This window comes from Rhyacophila brunnea, unplaced genomic scaffold (genome assembly GCF_057557595.1).
Source record: "Rhyacophila brunnea isolate RB1 unplaced genomic scaffold, BYU_Rbru_1.0 scaffold_22, whole genome shotgun sequence".
NCBI lineage: Eukaryota > Metazoa > Arthropoda > Insecta > Trichoptera > Rhyacophilidae > Rhyacophila > Rhyacophila brunnea.
This window is the reverse complement of record NW_028232882.1, coordinates 21,788,389-21,809,213: the sequence shown is the minus strand read 5'-3', so window position 1 is coordinate 21,809,213 and position 20,825 is coordinate 21,788,389. Positions and strand designations below refer to the sequence as shown.

Here is a 20,825-nt window from a genome sequence, read left to right as displayed (position 1 = left end):
TTTCTTGCAGACAACCCACACGGAGACTTTCCGAGGAATCAGCTGCAATATTTGCAAGAGATCGGAAGAGGCTGGTTTGGCCGAGTAAGTAGATTTATGCCTATTTCAGCGGTTTTAAAACTTTGTCATATCACGGTGCCCTAAAGAAGCGAACAACACAAACGATGACCCCTTCAACCCGCCCTGCACCACACTCAGTTATAATCGAGCATATCACTAGGCTCAACATTTGATGTGAAGCATCAGCAGTTGTTTTTGCCTGGTAATGTGTCAGGAGCAGATATGCAAGACTGAGGACATCACACTTTCAAGTGAGCTTTGACTGAATTTAATTAAAAGTGCCCTGGGAGAGAGGACCACGGAGAACTAACATAAAATAAATGAAATTTATAATATACATATAATACAAAAAACAAAGCTAAAACAATGCGGATATACAAAACTTCGTAAAAAGAACTTCACGTCCGCAATTTTTTTAAAAGCAACAAAGTTGGCCTTTTTCTTGCTAGTTGCCAGGTTGGATGGCTCAATGGGCCTAATAGCTAGACGGATCGACTTATGCACCTCTTCCCTTTCGGAGTACATTAACGGACATTCCCAGTGGATGCAGCTTGCAGTAGTTCTCCGCCACATGTACATGTTAGTTGAGTGACGAGTCAAAGTTCAGAGAGCTTGGCAGAAAATACTCCATGGCCAGTCAATAATTTACTTTGTTATCTCCAATCGCCATTGGACATTTGGAAAAACAAATATGTCTGCCTGGCCCTTGGTGGAGGCATCCCGCTTCAGGTATTTGACGCCGCATCCAGCGTCATTTGACGTATAATCTGCTTTCACAGTGATACATTTTCAGCATCAAGGTTTGGAGACGGGGCATGGTAAAAGTCACCAACAACGGCCTTCTCACTTTTGAAGAGCATCGTGGATGCACCGCGTACCTGTATATGCAGGTCAAGAGGCAGGATCTCAGCCAAGACAGGGAGTGCGGCCATTGAGGTTGAGCAATTGGCCTTAGTAATTGACAACAGCGCACTGTGCTGCCCACTTATGAGAATATTTATAATCATAACACTTTTGTGATTACACTGGAAGCCTAGGCAGCGATCTCCATGAAAATGGTGTCGTAAGCTATTTTAAGAACCCCATCCATCACCACCCAAGCCTAAAAAAGCGTACAGCTCGTAATTGTAACTTCGTCTTCACCCCGACTGTGTGTCATTGATGAGGTCCTAATATACCATGCAGCATACTCCGCCCATATAAGCTCAACACTCTTTCCATGCTTTTAGTCATGCACCAGGCCTACGAGCCATACATGATAACTGGTCTTATTATTCTTTTGTACAAGATGCATTTCAAGTTTCGGTTCAATGCCCTGGAACGGAGCACCTTCATTAGACCGAAGCGACATTTGTTACCTAGCAAAATTCTTCTTTAATAAAAAAATATTACTACTTTATAGTCTTATTATATTATGATTCTCCGATCTACCTCTCTCAGGTACTCACCTCAGAATTGTTTTTATTTCAGATTGTGGAAGGTGAAGCGATTAACCTGCCGCAGCCTCTAAACGCGGAAAGTGCGTCATCGTTTGATGATGGCAAGCCGGCCGTCACCAGAGTGGCTGTGAAGATTCTCGATGAAAATGTCTCCGTGAAGGAAAAGTGCACTTTCCTCAATGAGTGCAGGGTATATAGGGACCAGACGCATGAGAATATACTCAGCATGCTCGGCAGAAACCTCTCCCAGGATCCGTGGCTCATCCTTTTTGAGTTCTGTCCAATGGTAAATATTTTCCATGTAATGTTATTCTTACTGTGAAGGAAACTAATGTGACCTTTGTTTCATTAAGGGGGGACATGCTCAGCGTAGGTCAAAATGGAGCTTTTATTGCATTTTCAAAGCATGATCCTGGACTAACCTAACCGATTTTTTTTTTTAAACGGTACATGTTCAAACACGCATGTTAACATCATTTTACTCTCTACTTCAATTATAGTTTGTCAATTTATGGCTACGGCCTTATGTTGTAGCTTAACCACTGGGGAATGCCAAAAGAAATGGCGTATTTCAAAAAACTTCTACAAAATAATTCTTGTCAAATTTGGGATCACAGGGATTATCAATATAATTTTTTATCGTAAATATTTCACTATAATAATGTCGACATAAATTATACTAATGGTTTTATAAATGCGTTTAAAAATCAATAAATGTAAAAAATCTTAACACCACTGCACATGCATGTACTGAAATATGACTATATTCTAAAACATTAGAGCTTGATGTTTAAAAGAATGCTATTTTATGTAATAAAAATGCTTTATGCAGTCATCAAATGTTTAAAATAAATATAAAGGATAATAAGGCTTTAAAATTATATAAATAGATTATCTACAACGTTTAAGGAATGTCCAGGATCGTGCTTTGAAAATAGAATAAAAGCTCCATTTTGACCCACGCTGAGCATGTTCGCCCTTAAGGTTATTTCATGTTGGTAATAATGCCTCAATCTAAAATTATTACTGCCGCTGGGAATTGAGTGAACATTGGTTATTTTTCTTCCATCATACGTTTTTAGGCGACAGCATAGCATTCTAAGAGTAACAGTTCCATAGAAAAATACTTAGGAGAGAGCACATGTCCCGAGTCCAAATTAGTAATATTATGATTTTAAAAAAAACATGCATATTATTTATTACACATCATAGGCATTCAGCTTATTATATTCTTCAATAGTATTCATTAAAATTCCTTATCAGTTGGATAGTTATTGATTTATTGGTGTGTGAACTCTGGTGATAGATCTCCCTGTTAATTAATGCACTTGACCCAGTGTCAATATAATGAGACAACTTCTTGACAGCACACAACACACATGGTTTTAGATTTAATTACAGTAGAACCTCAGTTATCCAGATTTCTTTTTGATCGTCAGTTTCGTATGTTTATAAGAAAAATGTACAATTTTAAAATTAGCACCTGTGTACCTAATTTTGAATCTCTGGTTACTTTTTTCTGGCGTACATGAAAAACTTTAGCTTATCTATTTATATTATAAGTAGATTTAATGATTATGTTAAACCTTGTAAATATAATTGTTGCAGGGTGATCTGAAACAGTTTCTGCTGAACAACAAATCCAAGATGTCATCACTAGAGCAGCAAGGAATCCCGTTAAAATTCCAATGCGAGATTGCATCAGCGGTGGCATATCTGCATTCCAGGGACATTATTCATCCGTGAGTATTTGTTTTTATTTGGCTATACAATTGGAATTTTTATGATGGCAACACTTTGTCTCACCATAATAGATCTTTTTATAGTAAGGATATTATTTATTGGTGTAAGAAATAAATTAGAATACTTATGTTGTTTTTATTTATTACAGGGACATTGCATGCCACAGTTGCATGGTAGCCGAAGGTCTGACCGCTCGCTTGGGAGACTATGGAGACTCAGAGAGACGACATCCAAGTGACTACTACCGCGCATCTGACGAAAAGGTCATTCCTCTGCGTTGGCTCCCACCTGAATCTCTCACTCAAAAGGTTATTTTAAACTCTTACAATTTCAAATTATAGGACGGAAGAAGTCAACCTAAACATGTATATAATGTGGCAATCAATAGTTAAAGATATTATCTGATAATTTTGTCCCAACAGTTTCGTCTCTCAGTTTTATCTGTCAGTTTTGTCTAACAGTTTTATTTAACAGTTTTTTCTGTCAGTTTTATGTCAGTTTTGTCTGTCATGTTTTGCGTTAGTTTCGTCTTGTCAGTTTTATACGTCAGTTTTTCTGGCAGTTTTATTTGTCAGTTTTATCCGTCAGTATTTTTCTGTCAGTTTTATCCGTGAGTTTTGTCTTAACAGTTTTATCTGACAGTGTTGTGTCAGTTTTATCTGTCAGGTCAGATTTGTCAGTTAGTTTTATCTGTCAGTTTCTTCTTTCAGTTTTATCTAATAGTTTTATATTACAGTTTTATCTTACAGTTTCATCTTACAGTTTCATCTGTCAGTTTCACCCGTCAGTTTAACTAAGTTCTAACATTTGTTTTTTTATTTAGCTGATGAAATACTGCTTACTTACTAATATAAAGAAATAGTATCAGCAAAAAATATATATGATAACCGTTTTTGTTTTCTTATTATCTTCACAGCATGTACATTTTCCAATTTTGTCATTATACCAAGTGATTCTAAGGGCATTAATCTATATAAAGAAAAATAGTTGGCTATCAAAAGTCACCTTAAACCATGTGAAAATCATTGACAAGACTGTTGGTTTCATAACTCACATTTTTCAATGAATAATGTGAGTTCTGTCATCAAAGCATTTCTAATCAAATCAAGGAGTTCTATTTCTCATAGTGTGCTGTATGTCTGCAGCCGTAGGAGTATTATATTATCTCAAAACTCGATTTTTGGAATATATGAGTTATGACTCTGATTGTGTTGTGTACTGCGATTATTTGCCATATCACTTATGGATGTATGCTCTAACCTAACCTAACCTAACATAGGTTTCATTTCATTTTCTGAATTTGCTTGGATTTAATATTATATCTGGTGTTCAAAATTGTGTAATTTTTTAAATACAGATTACCCAGGAAGGCAACGTTTGGTCGCTGGGTATATTCCTGTGGGAGTCCAGTTCATGGGGCATGCTGCCATACGAGAGCTTTACAGATGAAGACGTTATAGCTAACGTTATGTGTGCGGACGGGACAAAACTGCCGCAACCCACCCCGCCCACTGATTACACAGTTTACATGTAAGATTTAAAGTTTCCGCATATAGCAATTATAATAATTAAGTAGTTACTTATTGTCATCGCTGTCTATGAATAGTTAAAATTTAAAAACATGTACAGTACCCTCGTAGTAATCCGCCGCTCTATTATCCGACAACTACTATAATCCGCCATTATTTTTACTAGTTAAAATCACAAAATCAAGCTCTATAATTCGCTGGTATTCGTATGTAAAATTCAATAGGAACAACCTACTGGTAGGAGCAATAATTTAATTGTGAAAAAAGCTGTGGCCCTCCATGAATCAAGCTGATGAAAACTGGGAACCGGAAGACTTGGTTCCACTAGAATTGATTCCGAGGGCGACTGAAAACTCAAAGCTAACTGCGAAATGTTTTAGAAGAATGGATAACAGAAAGTTCTGAGGAGTACTTAAGCCACTTTCGTCTGAAGACGAGCTCGTAAATACATCAAGAGACTTTGATTCTGAGGATGAAGGCAATAATAATTGTCAACCGACCGCAGCTCATACAGTCAAATCAGAAGATGCACTAGCCGAGACTGACGCTTTACCATTGAATGGGCAGATGAAAATAATGGAACCGTCAACACATTCATTATGTTACATAAATCACGAGATGACATAATCTTCCCAACAATATTCAGAAAAAAATAAACGACACTGAACAAGTGATTTTGTTCAGTGATTTACTGTTTAATATGGTAGATATGTAGTTAATAAACCTAGTTTATAATTAATATATATAACTTAATACTTAATTGATTTTCATCATAAAAAAAACCATAAGTTGCCAAACTATTTTTACGAAATACCTGTTTTAATTTTTACACTATTTTGTATTTATGCACTATAATCTGCCGATTTCACTAATTGGACACTTGTCTGGTATTTGGGGTGGCAGATTACTGAGAGAGTACTGTACTGAATAATAATTTATTTACATGGAGAAAATTTCTAGCATTTGACTTTATACCGAAAGCCACATGGCACCAAAATTTCTCAATATAGCAACTGATTCCTGTCATATGTGTCAAGCTTCCAGGTAATGAGTTGATTACTGTCAATGAAATCAGTTCTCTCTCCTCTGAGTGACTGGGAGAGGGAAAATCCTATATATGCGAGAATCTTTGGATGCATTCACATCTGTCATTCCTTCTCTCAGGTATCACATAATGCATGGGTGCTGGCAGCTGGAACCGTCGGCGAGGTGGACAGCACACCAGGTATTCTCTCACCTGTGCAACATTTACAAGACGTGCTACGAGACGACGCGGGGGCACACCGAGGATGATCCTGTCATGCGCAATTTCAATGCGCGTTGGCAGAACCTCAAGCCTAACAGCATTCCGAAGGTCGACAACGGCCTGCCCTATTCCATTCCGTCTTCTGCCGAAGACCTCGACTACTGTGACCTCAAGTTCCCCCACTCCTCTGGCCGTAGCGTGGCCAGCCAGGACTCCATCGACAAGATCAGTGCCGTCTACAAGACCGACGCCGGCCTCTCCGCCGACACCTTCCGAGATCGGCTCAAATCGGACAGCCTAAACAACCTGCACGGATCTTTCGAGTCAGTCAAAGATCCGGCCATCCCCGAAAAAGCTATTGTTGACCTGGAAGATTTACCAATTTTAAACTTTCAAGGACCGCTAGACAGTCTGGAGAATTCCACTATCAGCGATAGTGCGATGAGGGAACGTTTGTTCAGTTCCGCTTCGGCAGAACACCACGGAAAGCCAGTGTACGCTTACAGAGAGAGCTCTCAGGTGGCTCCATGGCTGCAGGACGTGGCGCTAACTTCCCAGGAAGATATGTCTTATATTAAAACAGTCAGCGATGTGATCAGTGATTTGGATAACATGTTGAATTCGGAGAAGACGTCCAGCTCGGAATCCAGCCACCAGACCAGTCCCTCCAGAGACGTCCGCGGGGAACCGATCAAAAGTGAGAGTAGTGAAAACGACGGACTGGCGGATCCCGCCTCGGACGCCATATTAATTAGTGAAAGTGTTAAAGATATATCGCAACGAGTACCTGAATCCGAGACCGCAGAGGGCAGAGAGGGTTACCCCACCCTTGACTTCAGATTGGTGAAGCTGCATGACAAACCGGACGACTGTGACGTCATTCATCCTATGTTCCAGTCCAAGTGTCCCGGCAACGGCCAGGATTACGATTCTCTTCAAGATTCAAGCTACACTCCCGAGGCCTCCAAAGACGATAACGATGCCAAGCAGGAAGGCTGGGGCCCTCCAAGACAGTCCAGCTCTGGATCGGAGACTGAAGACGAAATCTGGAAGAAGCGAATCGAGATGGGTGCAATCACCGAAAAGATAAAACTCAAATCAAAATCAGTCACCGATTTTATGGTTCTTACCCACATCGATATGGATTTCACGGATCTAGAGAGTGAAGATGCTTCATACACGTCTCTGGATAACAAAATTCTCTTTTCCTTGGAAAAGAAATATAGGAAATCGCAATTGGACTCTCCTAAAAAGGATTCTAGTCTGCCGACCGAAGAGTATATGTCTTTCCCGAGAATATCCTCTTCTTCCTTGCTGAATTCCAAACCCGGACTGGACCTGTACAAGTTGAAGAAGAGCCTTTGGAATATGACATTGAAAAATTTGCGACCAACCAAAAGTCTCAACGATTTGACGGGGCTTCAAGCTAAGAATGTCGCCTCATTGAAGGAGTTATTAGTCTTTAAAAGCGGAATGGATTCTTTTTTAGGTAAAACAAAGAGCGCCAGTCTGAGCGACAGGCCTTCAGTTGAGGTCTTCGATCTGTCTCCGGGAGAAAATAATTCCCAGGACTGCCTTAGGACTCCCGACTCTGACACGTTAATAAATTGTCCCAGCATTCAGACGGATAACAATTCACTCGACGCCGATAGACTGTTCAATGAACCCTCAGACAATAATTTGTTTCCGCAATCGGATGAACATTTAAAGAGCACGGAAGACGCTATCGATAGAATTTTAACTTTTCCCCCTGAAAACGGTCCAGGAGCAAATTTAAATTCAGGAAAAACACTTCCCGAAAGTGAGTTAATTGAATCTTTGCCTTCCGAAGCGGAAACATTGCAGTTTTCGTGCAATTTCACCGATGTTAATGCGGAAATTTACTCCGACAATACGCCGTATCACGACGATACCGGATTATCTACCTACAAATCTTTCGCAGACGATCCAGAAGACACGACTTGCTATTTCAATTTACCGGGGGACACAATGTTCTCTCCGTTTGCCGGCAACAAGTTCTCCAGCATGGGTAGCGGAAACTTTGTCAACTTTCTAACGCCTCTGGAAAGCTTAGAGAAAATCAAGCAGGACGAATTGAGGACAGACTCCTTGATGGCGCAAGAAGATCACCTTAAGTTTTCTTCCAATTTCACTGATATTAACACAAATATCAATCAAAAGAATGAATCCAACCCTGAAAACGGTATTTGGGAATCTACAGTTTATTTAGATCCGCCTGACGGAATTTCGAAACAGTTTATCGAGAATGAGAGAAGCCATTATGACTATGATAAAAAAAATATTGAATCTATTGTGGTGCCGTCATATGAATTTCAAAATGATCATACTCCGCATCGTGATTTGATCAAATCGGATAGTTCAAAATCAATTAATAAGGATATTGAAGAATTGCAATCGCCATTCACTTTGTTCAGTGCGAAAGGTGAGAATGTTACGACAAGTACACCTGTAAATGATACTCATGAAAGCGAAGATTTAAAAGAAGATGATTCTATATTACAGATAGACATTTCTAAGATTGATGATAGAAATGTAACTTTAAAACCTGATAAAGGGGATGAAATAACATCTGTTAAAGATGATTCTGTTATTGTAAAACCAGCATTAGAAATTGTTCAAAATGAAAATTTCACTCATTTTAATCAAAGTGATGACTCTAAAGTAACCGAAAGTATTAATGAAACAATGAAACCGGTATTACTTGACGAAATGAGTTCTACTAAAGAAATCCATACAATCAAAACCGAAATTGTTGACAATGTGGATGTTTCTAGAACTGGTGATAAAACTGTGGAGTCTATGTCAAGTGATATTAAAGAAGAAATCGTATTGCAGAAAGATAATTCACCAAGCCATAATGATGTAGATGCTAAGACAACAGAACCTGTTGAATCTGTTAAACAATGTGACGATTTGAACAGAATCGTTGCGGAAGATAATATATCTAGTGTAATTCAGAGTACAAATGCTCCCAGATGTAGGAGTGATATACAAATTGTTGAAGGTGTAAATATTATTGATGACTTGAGGGGCGATAAAGTCTTGTCAAATGAAACAGTGTCAAATGAAAGTGATGATTCTAGAATCAGCAAAATGCTTATTAAAACGACAAGTAATGAAATTCAAAGGGATGTTGATTTGACGGGAGATTTTGAAATGAATTTAAATGATCAATTTATTATCAATGAAGCCATAAATACAAATATTTCAAGTGATATAATGAATGTTCTTGGAATACAAAACATACCTAAATCTAATGATGTTACGTTTGATACCCGTGAAGATTATCAATTTGCGCCTAATGAGGAATGTTTTATGTCAAATTTGAGTGATGATTCCAAAATTGTTACTCCAGTAAAAGCAATAATCAATATTGTCGATAGAGTTGTATTGGATAACGATCGGTCTACGGTTAATCAAAGCGATGATTGTAGAATTATTAAGAATTTGGTTAAAGGTCCTAAATCGACCGTCGATGAGGTTCCACTACTGTCAATGGATTGTAAACCAGTAGATATGACTGGGATCGAATCTCGGTTGATTAACGAAAACAATTTCAATCATGTCAACGATGAAATACTTCCGTTAGAGCAGCAGATGCGGGAGATCAAGCAGAATGAGATCAATAACCTAACTTCGAAGCTCGCCATGGCTGAAAACGAAAACAATCTCAACATTGAATACTCCAGTCCGCCCGCCACGAATGACGAAAACGAAATGGACGAAATAAGCTCCGATGATGACATTTCGAGCTCCCACGGCCACGACAGTGGCCTGCCGACTCTCATCAACAATAATTCCTCAATCAACTGCGAAGCCACACCTCTGGACGACGACCTGATCGAAAGTTTAGATGTGGAATTCATGAAATTAGATATGGAAGCGGAGAGTCTTACGGCAGAAACCATCAAGCCAATGGACGATTACATTTTGCCGCAGACCATCAAGACAGAATTGAAGACGGGACAATCCACGGGATGGTTTTTGCATCCTAAACTGGAGCCGCTGGACGGTTTAGAAAACGGTGGTCTATTTAATATGCCCGTAAAGAATGCGCGTGTCAGTGAACTGTCTAATTCTGTCAGTGTGAGTAACACAGGGAGTAGTGAATCATTGAGTGAAAACAGCACGTCTGATCGGTATTCTCTCGATGTAGACAGTGTAGAAGCACTGAGGAATGAACTAGAGCTGAAACTTCCCCTAGCACAGGTGATTATTGACTTCATTAAACACATGTTCAACTTAAAAGACTACACGCACAAGTTGACCCCATCATAAAAACCAATAAATCTGGAAAAATAAAACTATTTAGCAAGCCATTCAACCTGCAATAGAAACCAAAAATACTACTGATCCGTCAGCTACATATTCACTCAGTAGTGTCACCTCTCACTGTTGTCTGTCTGCCGCTGTGTTCAGACGGGAAGCCTTTTTAGTGCAACAGCCTATTAGAACAATTCATTGTAAAATTTATTACAATAAATATTTTATGATGCTGTTAACTTTTACTCTGCTTTTATAGACAGCTTAAAAGCTTTTTTCATTTAGAATTTAGATGGACCCTAAATATATTAAATTAAAGCTAAAGAAATGTTACTTATCCCAATGATTAAATTAATTGCATGTTAGTTTATTGCACATTCACACTGTTGCTCAAATACATCAAAAACAGCAAGCATTTCAAGTAATATTAGATATACTCATACGGTTATTTCCTTAAATTATTAAATGTATTGATATGTGGAGATATTCCCAACATTAACCCTGAGACTTGAATATATTTTATGAATTGATGGTATTGTATTATTAATTACTACATAACTTAACTATTTTGAATACGGAATATGGTCGACTTGTACCAGAACCAAAACATTCACATTTTTTTATTTTTTGAAACGATTATGTAAATTATATTATCTACATTAGCAGCCACATAAACTGAACCATCATTATTTACAATATTTAGATGGACAATCAGATATTTATAGTCCAAACTGTGCGTTGAAATTTCTTGGGATGAACTTCACTGTCATTTGGCTATTTATTACATAACAGATGGTTACGAATATATATTTAATTTTTTAGAAAATTGGCCAAATATGTCACGAAAACATCGCCGAAGTAGTCCCACAGGAATCTTTGGATGAAACCAATGCATCGGCGACGTCCAGTGACATGGTGACAGACCTGGATTCGACCAACGACACCTCCAAGTCGCCCACCGCAGACGATTTCATGGAAGAAAATGAGATCCCCACGAATGTGCCGCCGCAGGCCGTCAAGAATGAGCTCATGATACATTACAACATGTATGGAGTAGTCCCACTCAGTCCTATTCTTGAGGAAAGCTGGTCCGAATTAAATGACACCGATAGAGGTAAAATATAATATTAATTACTTACATTACTTCTGTACAGTAAATCACTGGTGCATTTTTCCGAGAATTTCGATCCATTTTCGTCTCGCAAGAATCACATTTTATTTCAACGTCTATTTAACCCATTGGGTTGGGCAATTGGTCTGACCATTCCTTGTTTATTATAACGTTTCTCTGAAATTTTTATTTGAATTCTTAACATTGGAAAATTGAAAGGAATAGTAATTAATGTGTCCCAATCACTTTTTCTGGGGTAAAGTATGTATCTACCTTTGGAACCATGGGTTGCATGGTTTCCATGTCTGGAAAAATTCACATATTTTTTCAATATGTGTTTGTTTCAGAGCAAAGACCAAATAGTGTGAAGTGAATGTGTTCCTAACAATCATTTTTTGTAAATAATATATATTATGAATACATATAACCTCCACTCGATGTTTATTACGCTTTGCGTAGGAGAGAGTATGTATAAATATATTGTATGTTAATGCCATATTATATATAAAATGTTATAAAATGTTGTCGGCCTATGGTTTCGTGGGTCCCTGGTTCGAATCCTGGGTCTGACAAATACACATATTGTTTTTCAATTTGTGTTAGAGTCAGAGTATGGACCTAATAAGTTGAGCAAGTGGCTGACATCCATTTTTCGTAAAAACAATCTATTAATGCAAACCTCCACTCCGTGGAGGCCCATATGATCTTATTAGGATCGAACATGGTTGAAATAAAAAATATCTCGCAAAATACTTAAAACACTACCTTTTTCAGATATCGCTAACAAAGATGTGAAGTATGCAAATGAAGATGTGGAAGATCAAGAGGCCGCCTTCAACCGTCTCCTAATGGCATACAACCATTCCCTGGGAGGGGCCCCTGAAGACTTGAACATCAGCAATGGATCATCACCGTCGTGGGTGAACACTTCCAATAATTCAGACACCTGCGGACAAGCCGTCACCTCCTTCCAGTGGCAGCAACCTGTCGAAATGGTGATGGGCTGCGTGGACAACCCCAATGTTAGTGGTCTCAGTGACATCTATTCTGAAGCGCTTCTGTCAAATATGCACAAGAAGGGTTCACCGTCTTGTGATACTGCACCGCAGGAGTTCGACAGCCTAGAAATGGAGACAGAAATTGATAACAATATTAAAGAAGGCTCCAAGACAATTATTTCAATGGCGTCCGAGGCATTCATTTTAAGTCAAGATGAATCACCTGTGAAAGAAATATTTGACACGGCTTTAGCTGATATATCTGGTATATCAAATAATTCAAAAACTGGTGATAATTCTGTGGCTATTGGAAATTTCAATAAAGAAAGTCCGACAGAAATTCCGCCCGTGGACGATGGTAAATCCAATGTGAAAGAATCTGGCAATAATACGGTGTCCGATTTCACAGATGATTTGTCAAATATTTCCAATATATCAACACCAACATTTGTCTCCGATATGAACACTTGGAACGATTCTGAAACATATGTTAAAAGCACGACCGAGGATCAGAGCGAGTCCGATAATACTTTGAGTGCCTCCGATAATATCATGCAAAAGACATTTATTATCGAAGACAAAAAATGTATACCCAATGATGAATCTATGGAATTTAATAATTTAGTCGAAGAGCTGCCGGAAGATTTTGTCGACGTGTCGAGTAATGTATCACCGCTGCCGTGTGAGAACAAAACTGAAGTTTTGCCGGAGACAACTATTTCTGATAGTCAAAGCAGTGATATAACTAAAAAATCTTTCGATATCGGAAGCGTAGTGTCGCATGCCACGCAGATTCCGAATTCTTTGTACAATGTTGCGATCAAATTACCTGACGATACAAATACGGACACGTCAAATCTGTCCCTGCCATCTATGCCTACTATGAATAGTTTAAATGAATCGGAGGCTTGCGTGACGCCAATGTCTGCCCACAACAGTCTATTTGAAGCCGATGAGGATAAAGTACAAAAATCTTCCAATCATGAAAATAAAATGTTGACAACCCCAGAAGATAAAGCTAACGATTTCCCTGTTGATGACTTAAGTGTTTTGAATGAGTCGTGTGAACCCAGTTTGTTTAATGATGCCATAAATATTAGTTCGTTGTCGTCTTCTCATGATAGTACAAATGATACGCAAAAAGAAAAATTACTGAATTCAAACAGCAATAGTAACTCGAGAGTGAATCCGATTATAGCGGTTACTCATGATTTTCTAGCTTCAGAAATATCCATGGCGCCTTTTGTTGATATAAAAACAAATGTAAAGATTTCTCACAGTGAGTCAGATATGAGTAATACCGATTCTAAAGAGTTCAGTTTACAAAACAATGCACGTGTGACATCTTCTCCCAATAATACGTCAAATGGCATGCAGATGTCGTTTAAATTGGATATGTCAAATATAACAGATTCACAAAAATCACCCTTGGTCTCTGGCAAGACTGTCATAGAGCAGAGTGGTGATAAAATAACCAACCAAATAGCAGATGTTACACCGAATGCGGAGACAGTTTTTAACGAATTCATTACTCCAATGGCACCTAAAGATTTTACAGATAGTATTATTAAAAAAATGAAGGATCATGAAAGTTTTTCCACTACTCACAATGATGACGAGGCATCTGTAGAAAATATACCAACTACAGATGGAAAAACAACAAATAATTGTTCTTTGGATAACTCTAATGGTAAACAGCCTATTGATTTAGAAATACAGAATAATGATAATTCAAATGATATATGCGACACTTCCGTGGATAGTATACTCTCACACGCGACAACTCCTTCTGAAACAGTTGATTCTATCGTACCATCTCCGAATTCAAATAATTTTGACGTCTATCAATCGTCAAATTTGAAACTTGACATATTAAAAAATGATATAAACTCGTTTATATCCAATGAAAGATCACCGATGGGTATTTTAAGCAGTACGCCTCAAATTTTTGACGGGTCGGATGCTCCATTCGTATGCATGTCGGTTGAGGATTTGGCGGCGAAGACATTGCCCGACGCTGCTTCGAAAGATTCACGGGAGGGCGGTGAAGCGATCGACGTTCTCATCGATACGCAGTTTCACTTCTTGGATTGCCTCGAGTCTCCCATTATCGGCGATGAGAACTCCAGAGACAGGATGTTGGGAAGCGAGAGCAGCGAAGGGGGCAGTCAAACGGAGGATGTGAAGAACTCCACCGATATTCATCCGCCTGAAGTATCGTCGCCTGATATCAGTCAGATATATTTCTCTGGTAAGTGGTCATTTTTGACTTCATTTCACTTCAAGCGAGAGTGTGTTCAAAGATTGGAAAGGAATATTGTTTGATTTTAAATTTAATAACAGTTAATTTTATGGAAAACTTTTTTCGACGTGTAAGATGTTTTTTTATCACATTGGGGCCCTGGCAAATTAGTCTCAGCACAGGTGTGAATTTTGCTACATATGTCTTGCAATCAATGGCTGAGTGGTAACAAGTTGGCTTATAAAGTAGTGGGTCTCGGATTCGAATTCCGATTCTGGCAAATTCACATGGTGTTTGGACTCAGAGCATAGACTGAATAGGCTGAGCAAGTGACAGATCCTTATAGAATTGTAGAGCCGGTTAAAAAAAAATGTCTGCCTCCCTTTTATATTCATAAAGAAGTTTTTTTTTCATATCTTTGACTCACTTCAATTCTTCTGTCTTGCAACGTGGCCAACAGATGTTGATCTCTGATTGCGAACCAAAGGCTAATAACTCTTACCAATTAATACTTGAGTATATGTAATTAGTAAAATTTAGTAAGTAAGTTATCCCAGTGCAAACATATTCTAATGATTTTTCTCGTTCGTGACAACACAGGTCCTACAAACGACGATATGATGTCGACATCTTTCAACGAGTCGAATTCATCAACGGACGACTTGTTTCACTCTCTCCAGAGCCTGCCCAATGTCCACCTCAAAAAATTAGAAGACATGAACTTCGTTCCGCCGGAGCGTCTCAAGGAATGGGAGTCGGAGAGCGATGACTCGTCCAGCGGAGAGTTCGTCTGGAAGGTACAATCTGCCATCTGATCTATTGACATATTGTGAATACCATTATCAAAACTAAAACAGTTTTCTATACGTGATAAATAGTCGGTTTACATTGTTTTTTTTTTTTTTTTTTTTTTTTTTGTATCGTGCACACGCTATTTTGAATTAACTGATTTGATAAAATGTAACTCCATCGTGAATTTTTGCACATTACTAGAATATACATGGTATAGTTTTATTAATTATACCATTACATCAAAAGATCGGTCTACTTTAAAATTGAATGAAGAAGAAATACCAGTGGCGAAGGGTGGAGGTAAGCTGTTAAGATCTGACATAAATAGTGCGTGCTAAACTCTTTCAGTCACAAATTTGTTTTCATTGAACTAAGACTACAAAATGCAGATAGTGTTGGTTAGTTTTTAAAAATCAATTAAACCCTGCCTAACCAAACCATAATAGTTTAGGTATGCTATGGGCGATGCGACAAAAATACTGCTCACCTTTTCAGTCATGTTTATTTTCGTTGAATTAAGAATACATAATATTACAGATGGTGTTGGTTAGTTTTTTTAAGTTCATTAAGCCTTGCCTAAACCAAACCATATTAGATTAAAAATATTCTTCTATCCATGAAATATCTAAAATTATGTATTATTTAATGGCATAATTTTAGGAATTTAAAAAATATAGATGAATATTTTTTGACTATTATCTATAATGGCTAGGTTTACGCAGGTTTTAATTCTAAAAACTAACCAACACTATCTGCAATTTACAAATTAGTTTTAAGTCTTTGTTCAAAGAAAACAAATACGTATGACTGACAAAAGCTTAGTGTGCACTATTTATGTCAGTTCCCAACAGCCTACCTCCACTCTTCGCCACTGAGACATGCTGATATTATCAAAATTTTTTCGAACATGATTTAATCAATGAGAGTTTAGGGCCTGGTTGATAAATCTAGCGCTCTCAAAAAAATATCTTATTTTTTTCAATTTTTGTAATAATTAAAAATTGTTGATATTTTGGTATCACTTGTAATACTTTTCTTCTGATATGATACTGATCCATACCAAGTATCGATTCTTTCGATATAACGACCCTACGTAAAACTAATAACTCATGTACCATTTTTCTGTGTCACGAGAGTAAATTTCTATACATACATAATTTGAAAACACCTCAGAGAAATATCTACATACTTATTAGAAAACATGTTTTTTGAAAAGAATACGATGCCATTGAAAGCCATGCTTATATAAAATCAATGTGTCATTTTTAGCATATTCCGAAATGATTGAAGACATGTAAGGAAAGAAAACAGATGATAACAGTATGTTGCATTTATTATAATTTAGTGATGACTGTCATTTTATAAAGTGGAATTTGCTGTACAGCAGTAGACAATGATCGGTAGAGGCTGTTTTACATGATATTGTAAATATCATTGGTGTGTACTGGATCCTCGTTCAATAGAAGCAGTTTCGAGATTGATGCTTGAGTGCGGTAAGAGAATGGCGCTCTCTCGTACAAAAAAATATCTTTCTAGTTTACCTAATTAAATTTAGACTTTGGTTTGCAAACCTATGTTCTTTGGTTATCTAATGTAGGTCTGACAACCAAAGTCTAATTTACTTTATTTTAAATAAAAATTTTATAGACAGTTCGGCTCCCCTCATTTTTTTTTTATGATATGAGAGTTGTCACTCGACTTTTCTTCATTACTTTGACACACACCATGAGCTCCAACTGTTGACAGAAAAATTAACTACTCAACGAAACTCATTCCGTTTTGGTTCAATTGATATGGTTCAATATGATTCAAGAAGGTAGCAACTGTTCTGGTTATACTGAATTACCGTGTTGTAGAAATCATTCACCTCCACTTTTGGAAATAAAGGTGTACAGTAAAACCCCATTAATACAAACACGTTAATTCGAAATTTTCACGAAATTTCATAAAATCTGTTATGCTTAAAATTAGCTATGTTTAACAATTTTATAAAATTGTATTCCGTAATTCGATTTTTTTTTTTGATTTTCCGTCCTGTCGAAATTAACGTAGTTTTACTGTATTTTGAACGTCTGATATTTTGTGGCCCCAGAACATTTTTTTAAGATTCAGTTAATTTTCGAGATCCATAAATGTTCAGCAGGACACAGGATTATACGGGAGAAGTATTATTCTCAAATGTGCCTCAATGCAATTGAAAATGCTTCATTTGAATTACGAACCTCCGTACACTTACATATATATGTCACCCGTGCCTGAATGTACCACATACTATTTATTGTCATCACCTCTACACATTCTAATGTAAATATTTATATTAGCAATAATAATTTATATAATGCCACTTAGAAATTAATTAAAGCTTTCTAAAGTCTTTATTTTATGTACGCGTTGTTATATTATTCTATTAAGTCATCTCAGCTTACTGTGGGATATTATTTATTTTAAATATGGCAACACTTACCTACAGTAAATAGGTGTTCAAAAATTCTTGGAGACTTCACGACTTTTATTGATGTAACAAAAATGATTGTTCGAATCTATTTATTTCTTATTAACACCGGATTAATAATCTATTTTTTTTTTAAATTATGAATCTCTTGATTAAAATAATCACTAAAAGAATGTGTGCGATAAATAATATTCTTTATGTTTCGTTCTGATTGTTTATTTTCTATATTTTTCTAACCGTAGAAGATAATGATTAATTTCTATAGAGTTTAATTCCTCCATTTTGTTCATGAGTTTCAAATCAAAACACACCTCTAATATTATTTCTGTTCTTGGTATAGGAGTTACATGAATTTCTTGCATTGTCTGTATGCAGAAGGGTTTCAATAAATTTAACATTAATTAATTAATTATTCTTAATTGGTAATTATTTAATCAATTGATTAATTTTAATTAATAATTATTTAATCAATTGATTAGTTTTAATTGGTAATCTTGTTTAAAGTACCATAATAACATCACAACCAACGGTGGTATTCTTGGTAGAGCGGGGCCATGTCAATAGGTTGAGCGAATGTCTATGAACCATTCCCAAAAAAAAGGGTGTTTGTTAACTTTATCTCCTTTCTGTGGAGGTCGATATCCTCCGTTTAGGAGTTATGTGTTCCGTGATTAAACAACATTTTACAAACAAACAATGCAAGAGGTTTGCGGGCTACTCTGAATGAATTGATCTTTAATACATATTGTTATCTTACCTCATTTCAAAACATTGATTATTTATTGAAATAAGTATGACAAAGTCTTCTATTTCTAAGCGTTATTGCTGATCTTTTTGTGCAGTCAATAACATTAGCAGTCGGTTTTAATGAACGTATAATGTAATATATTATTGGACATTTAAAAAAAATACTTAATACAGTTTGGTGCTTTCGCTTGGAATTTATCAACTTATTATAATGTAATTCAAATTTCTCTCCTATCTTATTAAAAATCATCAATATACATAATATAGTTTGATTTTTAATTAAATTTTTTAATAAAATCACCGTTATTACAATGTCGATAGAGTTAATTTTTTAACTACATTCTACAGATTAGATAACAATACTGTAAAGACATGAAAACTGATTTGCATTAATCACTCATATTGCGACGTTGGTACAGTTGGTACTTTTCAAACACTGCAAATTTGCATTTACATGTTTATGAAAGAATGAAATTTATGTGACCAAACCCAGATGTGTATGAGCGTCATTTACAAGGGTCCTTTTATTTTTCACATGCCGTGTCCATTAGTAAGTCAATGCCTGTAACCAACCCTGGTGAACAGATTTCTAATTGAAGCACCAAATTGCATTTACTTTGTACGTAGCCGCAATGTCTAAAAACTGTTAAAAATACGTTTTGGCAATTGAAATACGTAATAGCTATCTAAAATTATATATTGGGCATGTCCAACTTCAAGTAGGATGTGATCTAACATCCAGTATCAAAATTAGCAATGTTCTACCCAACTGCCCCATTGTTATTGTTTAACTTGAACAAATGCATTGTATTTGGCGGGGGACACTGGGCATCACAAATTTAACGACAATACAGATTTTCTTTCACGTGAAAATTCTAAGTTTTGATCTTTACTGGCCACTCGCAATCGTTAAAATATTCTCCCACTGTGCCGAGAGAAAGAGCCTATTGCCCAGTGGTAAGCGGAAACTATGGCTCACTTTAAATAAAGCGTAGGGATTTACATCCTCTCTTTCTCTCACTTCTGTGGCATGCCATGAGTGATGCATTTCAAATCAAGCAATACGACGAGGTCATGTGAGCTTCCTCATCGTTAATTTTAAAATGACTTTTGCATAAGCTGGTTAAAAAAATAAATGGGAATGGTTAATGCTTCACTTTCCATATCTCAATTAAATCATACATTACTACTGAAACTATATTTTTATGAGTTAATACTTATTATGGGATCGATGTGTTGGATATGCCTTTTATATATTATTAAAATAGCGATTCTATCTACAAATAATAGTATCCCCGTAATGATATTCCAATATCCATTTCACCAATAAAATTATAATACATCCATGTTTTGAAGCTTCCATCATACAATTATGTGGAAAACTTTATTTATTCTTCTGTATTTGTTATATAAATAATATATTATATTATACATTCATAATAACTGTATTTATTTTTGTTAATTTTGCATGTCTATTTTAATTGTTTTATTTTTCTCTTACATATTACGCTTGTGCAATGTTGTCTTGATATTTAATACGTGCTTTGTCTGGTTGTGGGGTGGTATTGCTATTCATTGCAGGAGGGAGACAGAGAAGAGCCTCTCACAGAGACCTCCCTTTCGCACTTCCTATCGCCTTCCACACCGGTAAGTCCACATATAACATAGCTACTTACGGGGAGCTCCACTACTTGCAATCAGAAAAAAAAATGTTTGCTATCGATTCAATAGGTCATGATTATAATAACGGTATAAGTTACGCAACGAAATGTAAACCATTGATCCGTCATATACAGTAGAATCCTGATGTATTGTGTGCCCAGAATTCACAATAAAAATATTCAAAGTTCAATCAGCATTGAAATTAAAAATCAATAATTCAATGGATGTTATCATTGAAATGAATTCCATATGCAAGTGTGCATTCTATTTATAGATGTTATGACTGGAGTTTCCAAGACCAAGGTTACGTTTAAATAATGTTTCAGCAAAGATAAAGAATACATATCAGTTCAAAAGAAAAAGAACATTTTCGAAAAGGTAAAAGAACATGTGTACGTAATATGCTCCAAACCAATTTGTGATTTTAAAAAAAAATTTTTTTTCCTTTATTTACATTTTTTAGTCAGTCCCTTGAAAAATGTAAAACCGGGGTTTCACTGTATACATCACAGTCCATTGA

At 36.5% G+C, this 20,825-nt stretch overlaps 1 protein-coding gene across 2 annotated transcripts in view; it reads left to right on the top strand.

Annotated features, from left to right (window-relative positions):
* Positions 1 to 20,825, top strand: part of LOC147070207 (uncharacterized) — a 115,585-nt gene that overhangs the window by 84,366 nt on the left and 10,394 nt on the right. The window contains exons 4-13 of one of the 2 annotated variants that reach the window (XM_085949638.1): positions 11 to 84; positions 1,531 to 1,785; positions 3,108 to 3,241; positions 3,391 to 3,550; positions 4,600 to 4,772; positions 5,936 to 10,247; positions 11,124 to 11,415; positions 12,187 to 14,661; positions 15,253 to 15,449; positions 20,225 to 20,290. In XM_085949638.1, coding sequence (XP_085805764.1) covers positions 11 to 84; positions 1,531 to 1,785; positions 3,108 to 3,241; positions 3,391 to 3,550; positions 4,600 to 4,772; positions 5,936 to 10,247; positions 11,124 to 11,415; positions 12,187 to 14,661; positions 15,253 to 15,449; positions 20,225 to 20,290 — 8,138 coding nt within the window. The remainder of the gene's footprint in view (positions 1 to 10; positions 85 to 1,530; positions 1,786 to 3,107; positions 3,242 to 3,390; positions 3,551 to 4,599; positions 4,773 to 5,935; positions 10,248 to 11,123; positions 11,416 to 12,186; positions 14,662 to 15,252; positions 15,450 to 20,224; positions 20,291 to 20,825) is intronic. The other variant, XM_085949639.1, reaches the window with a different exon arrangement.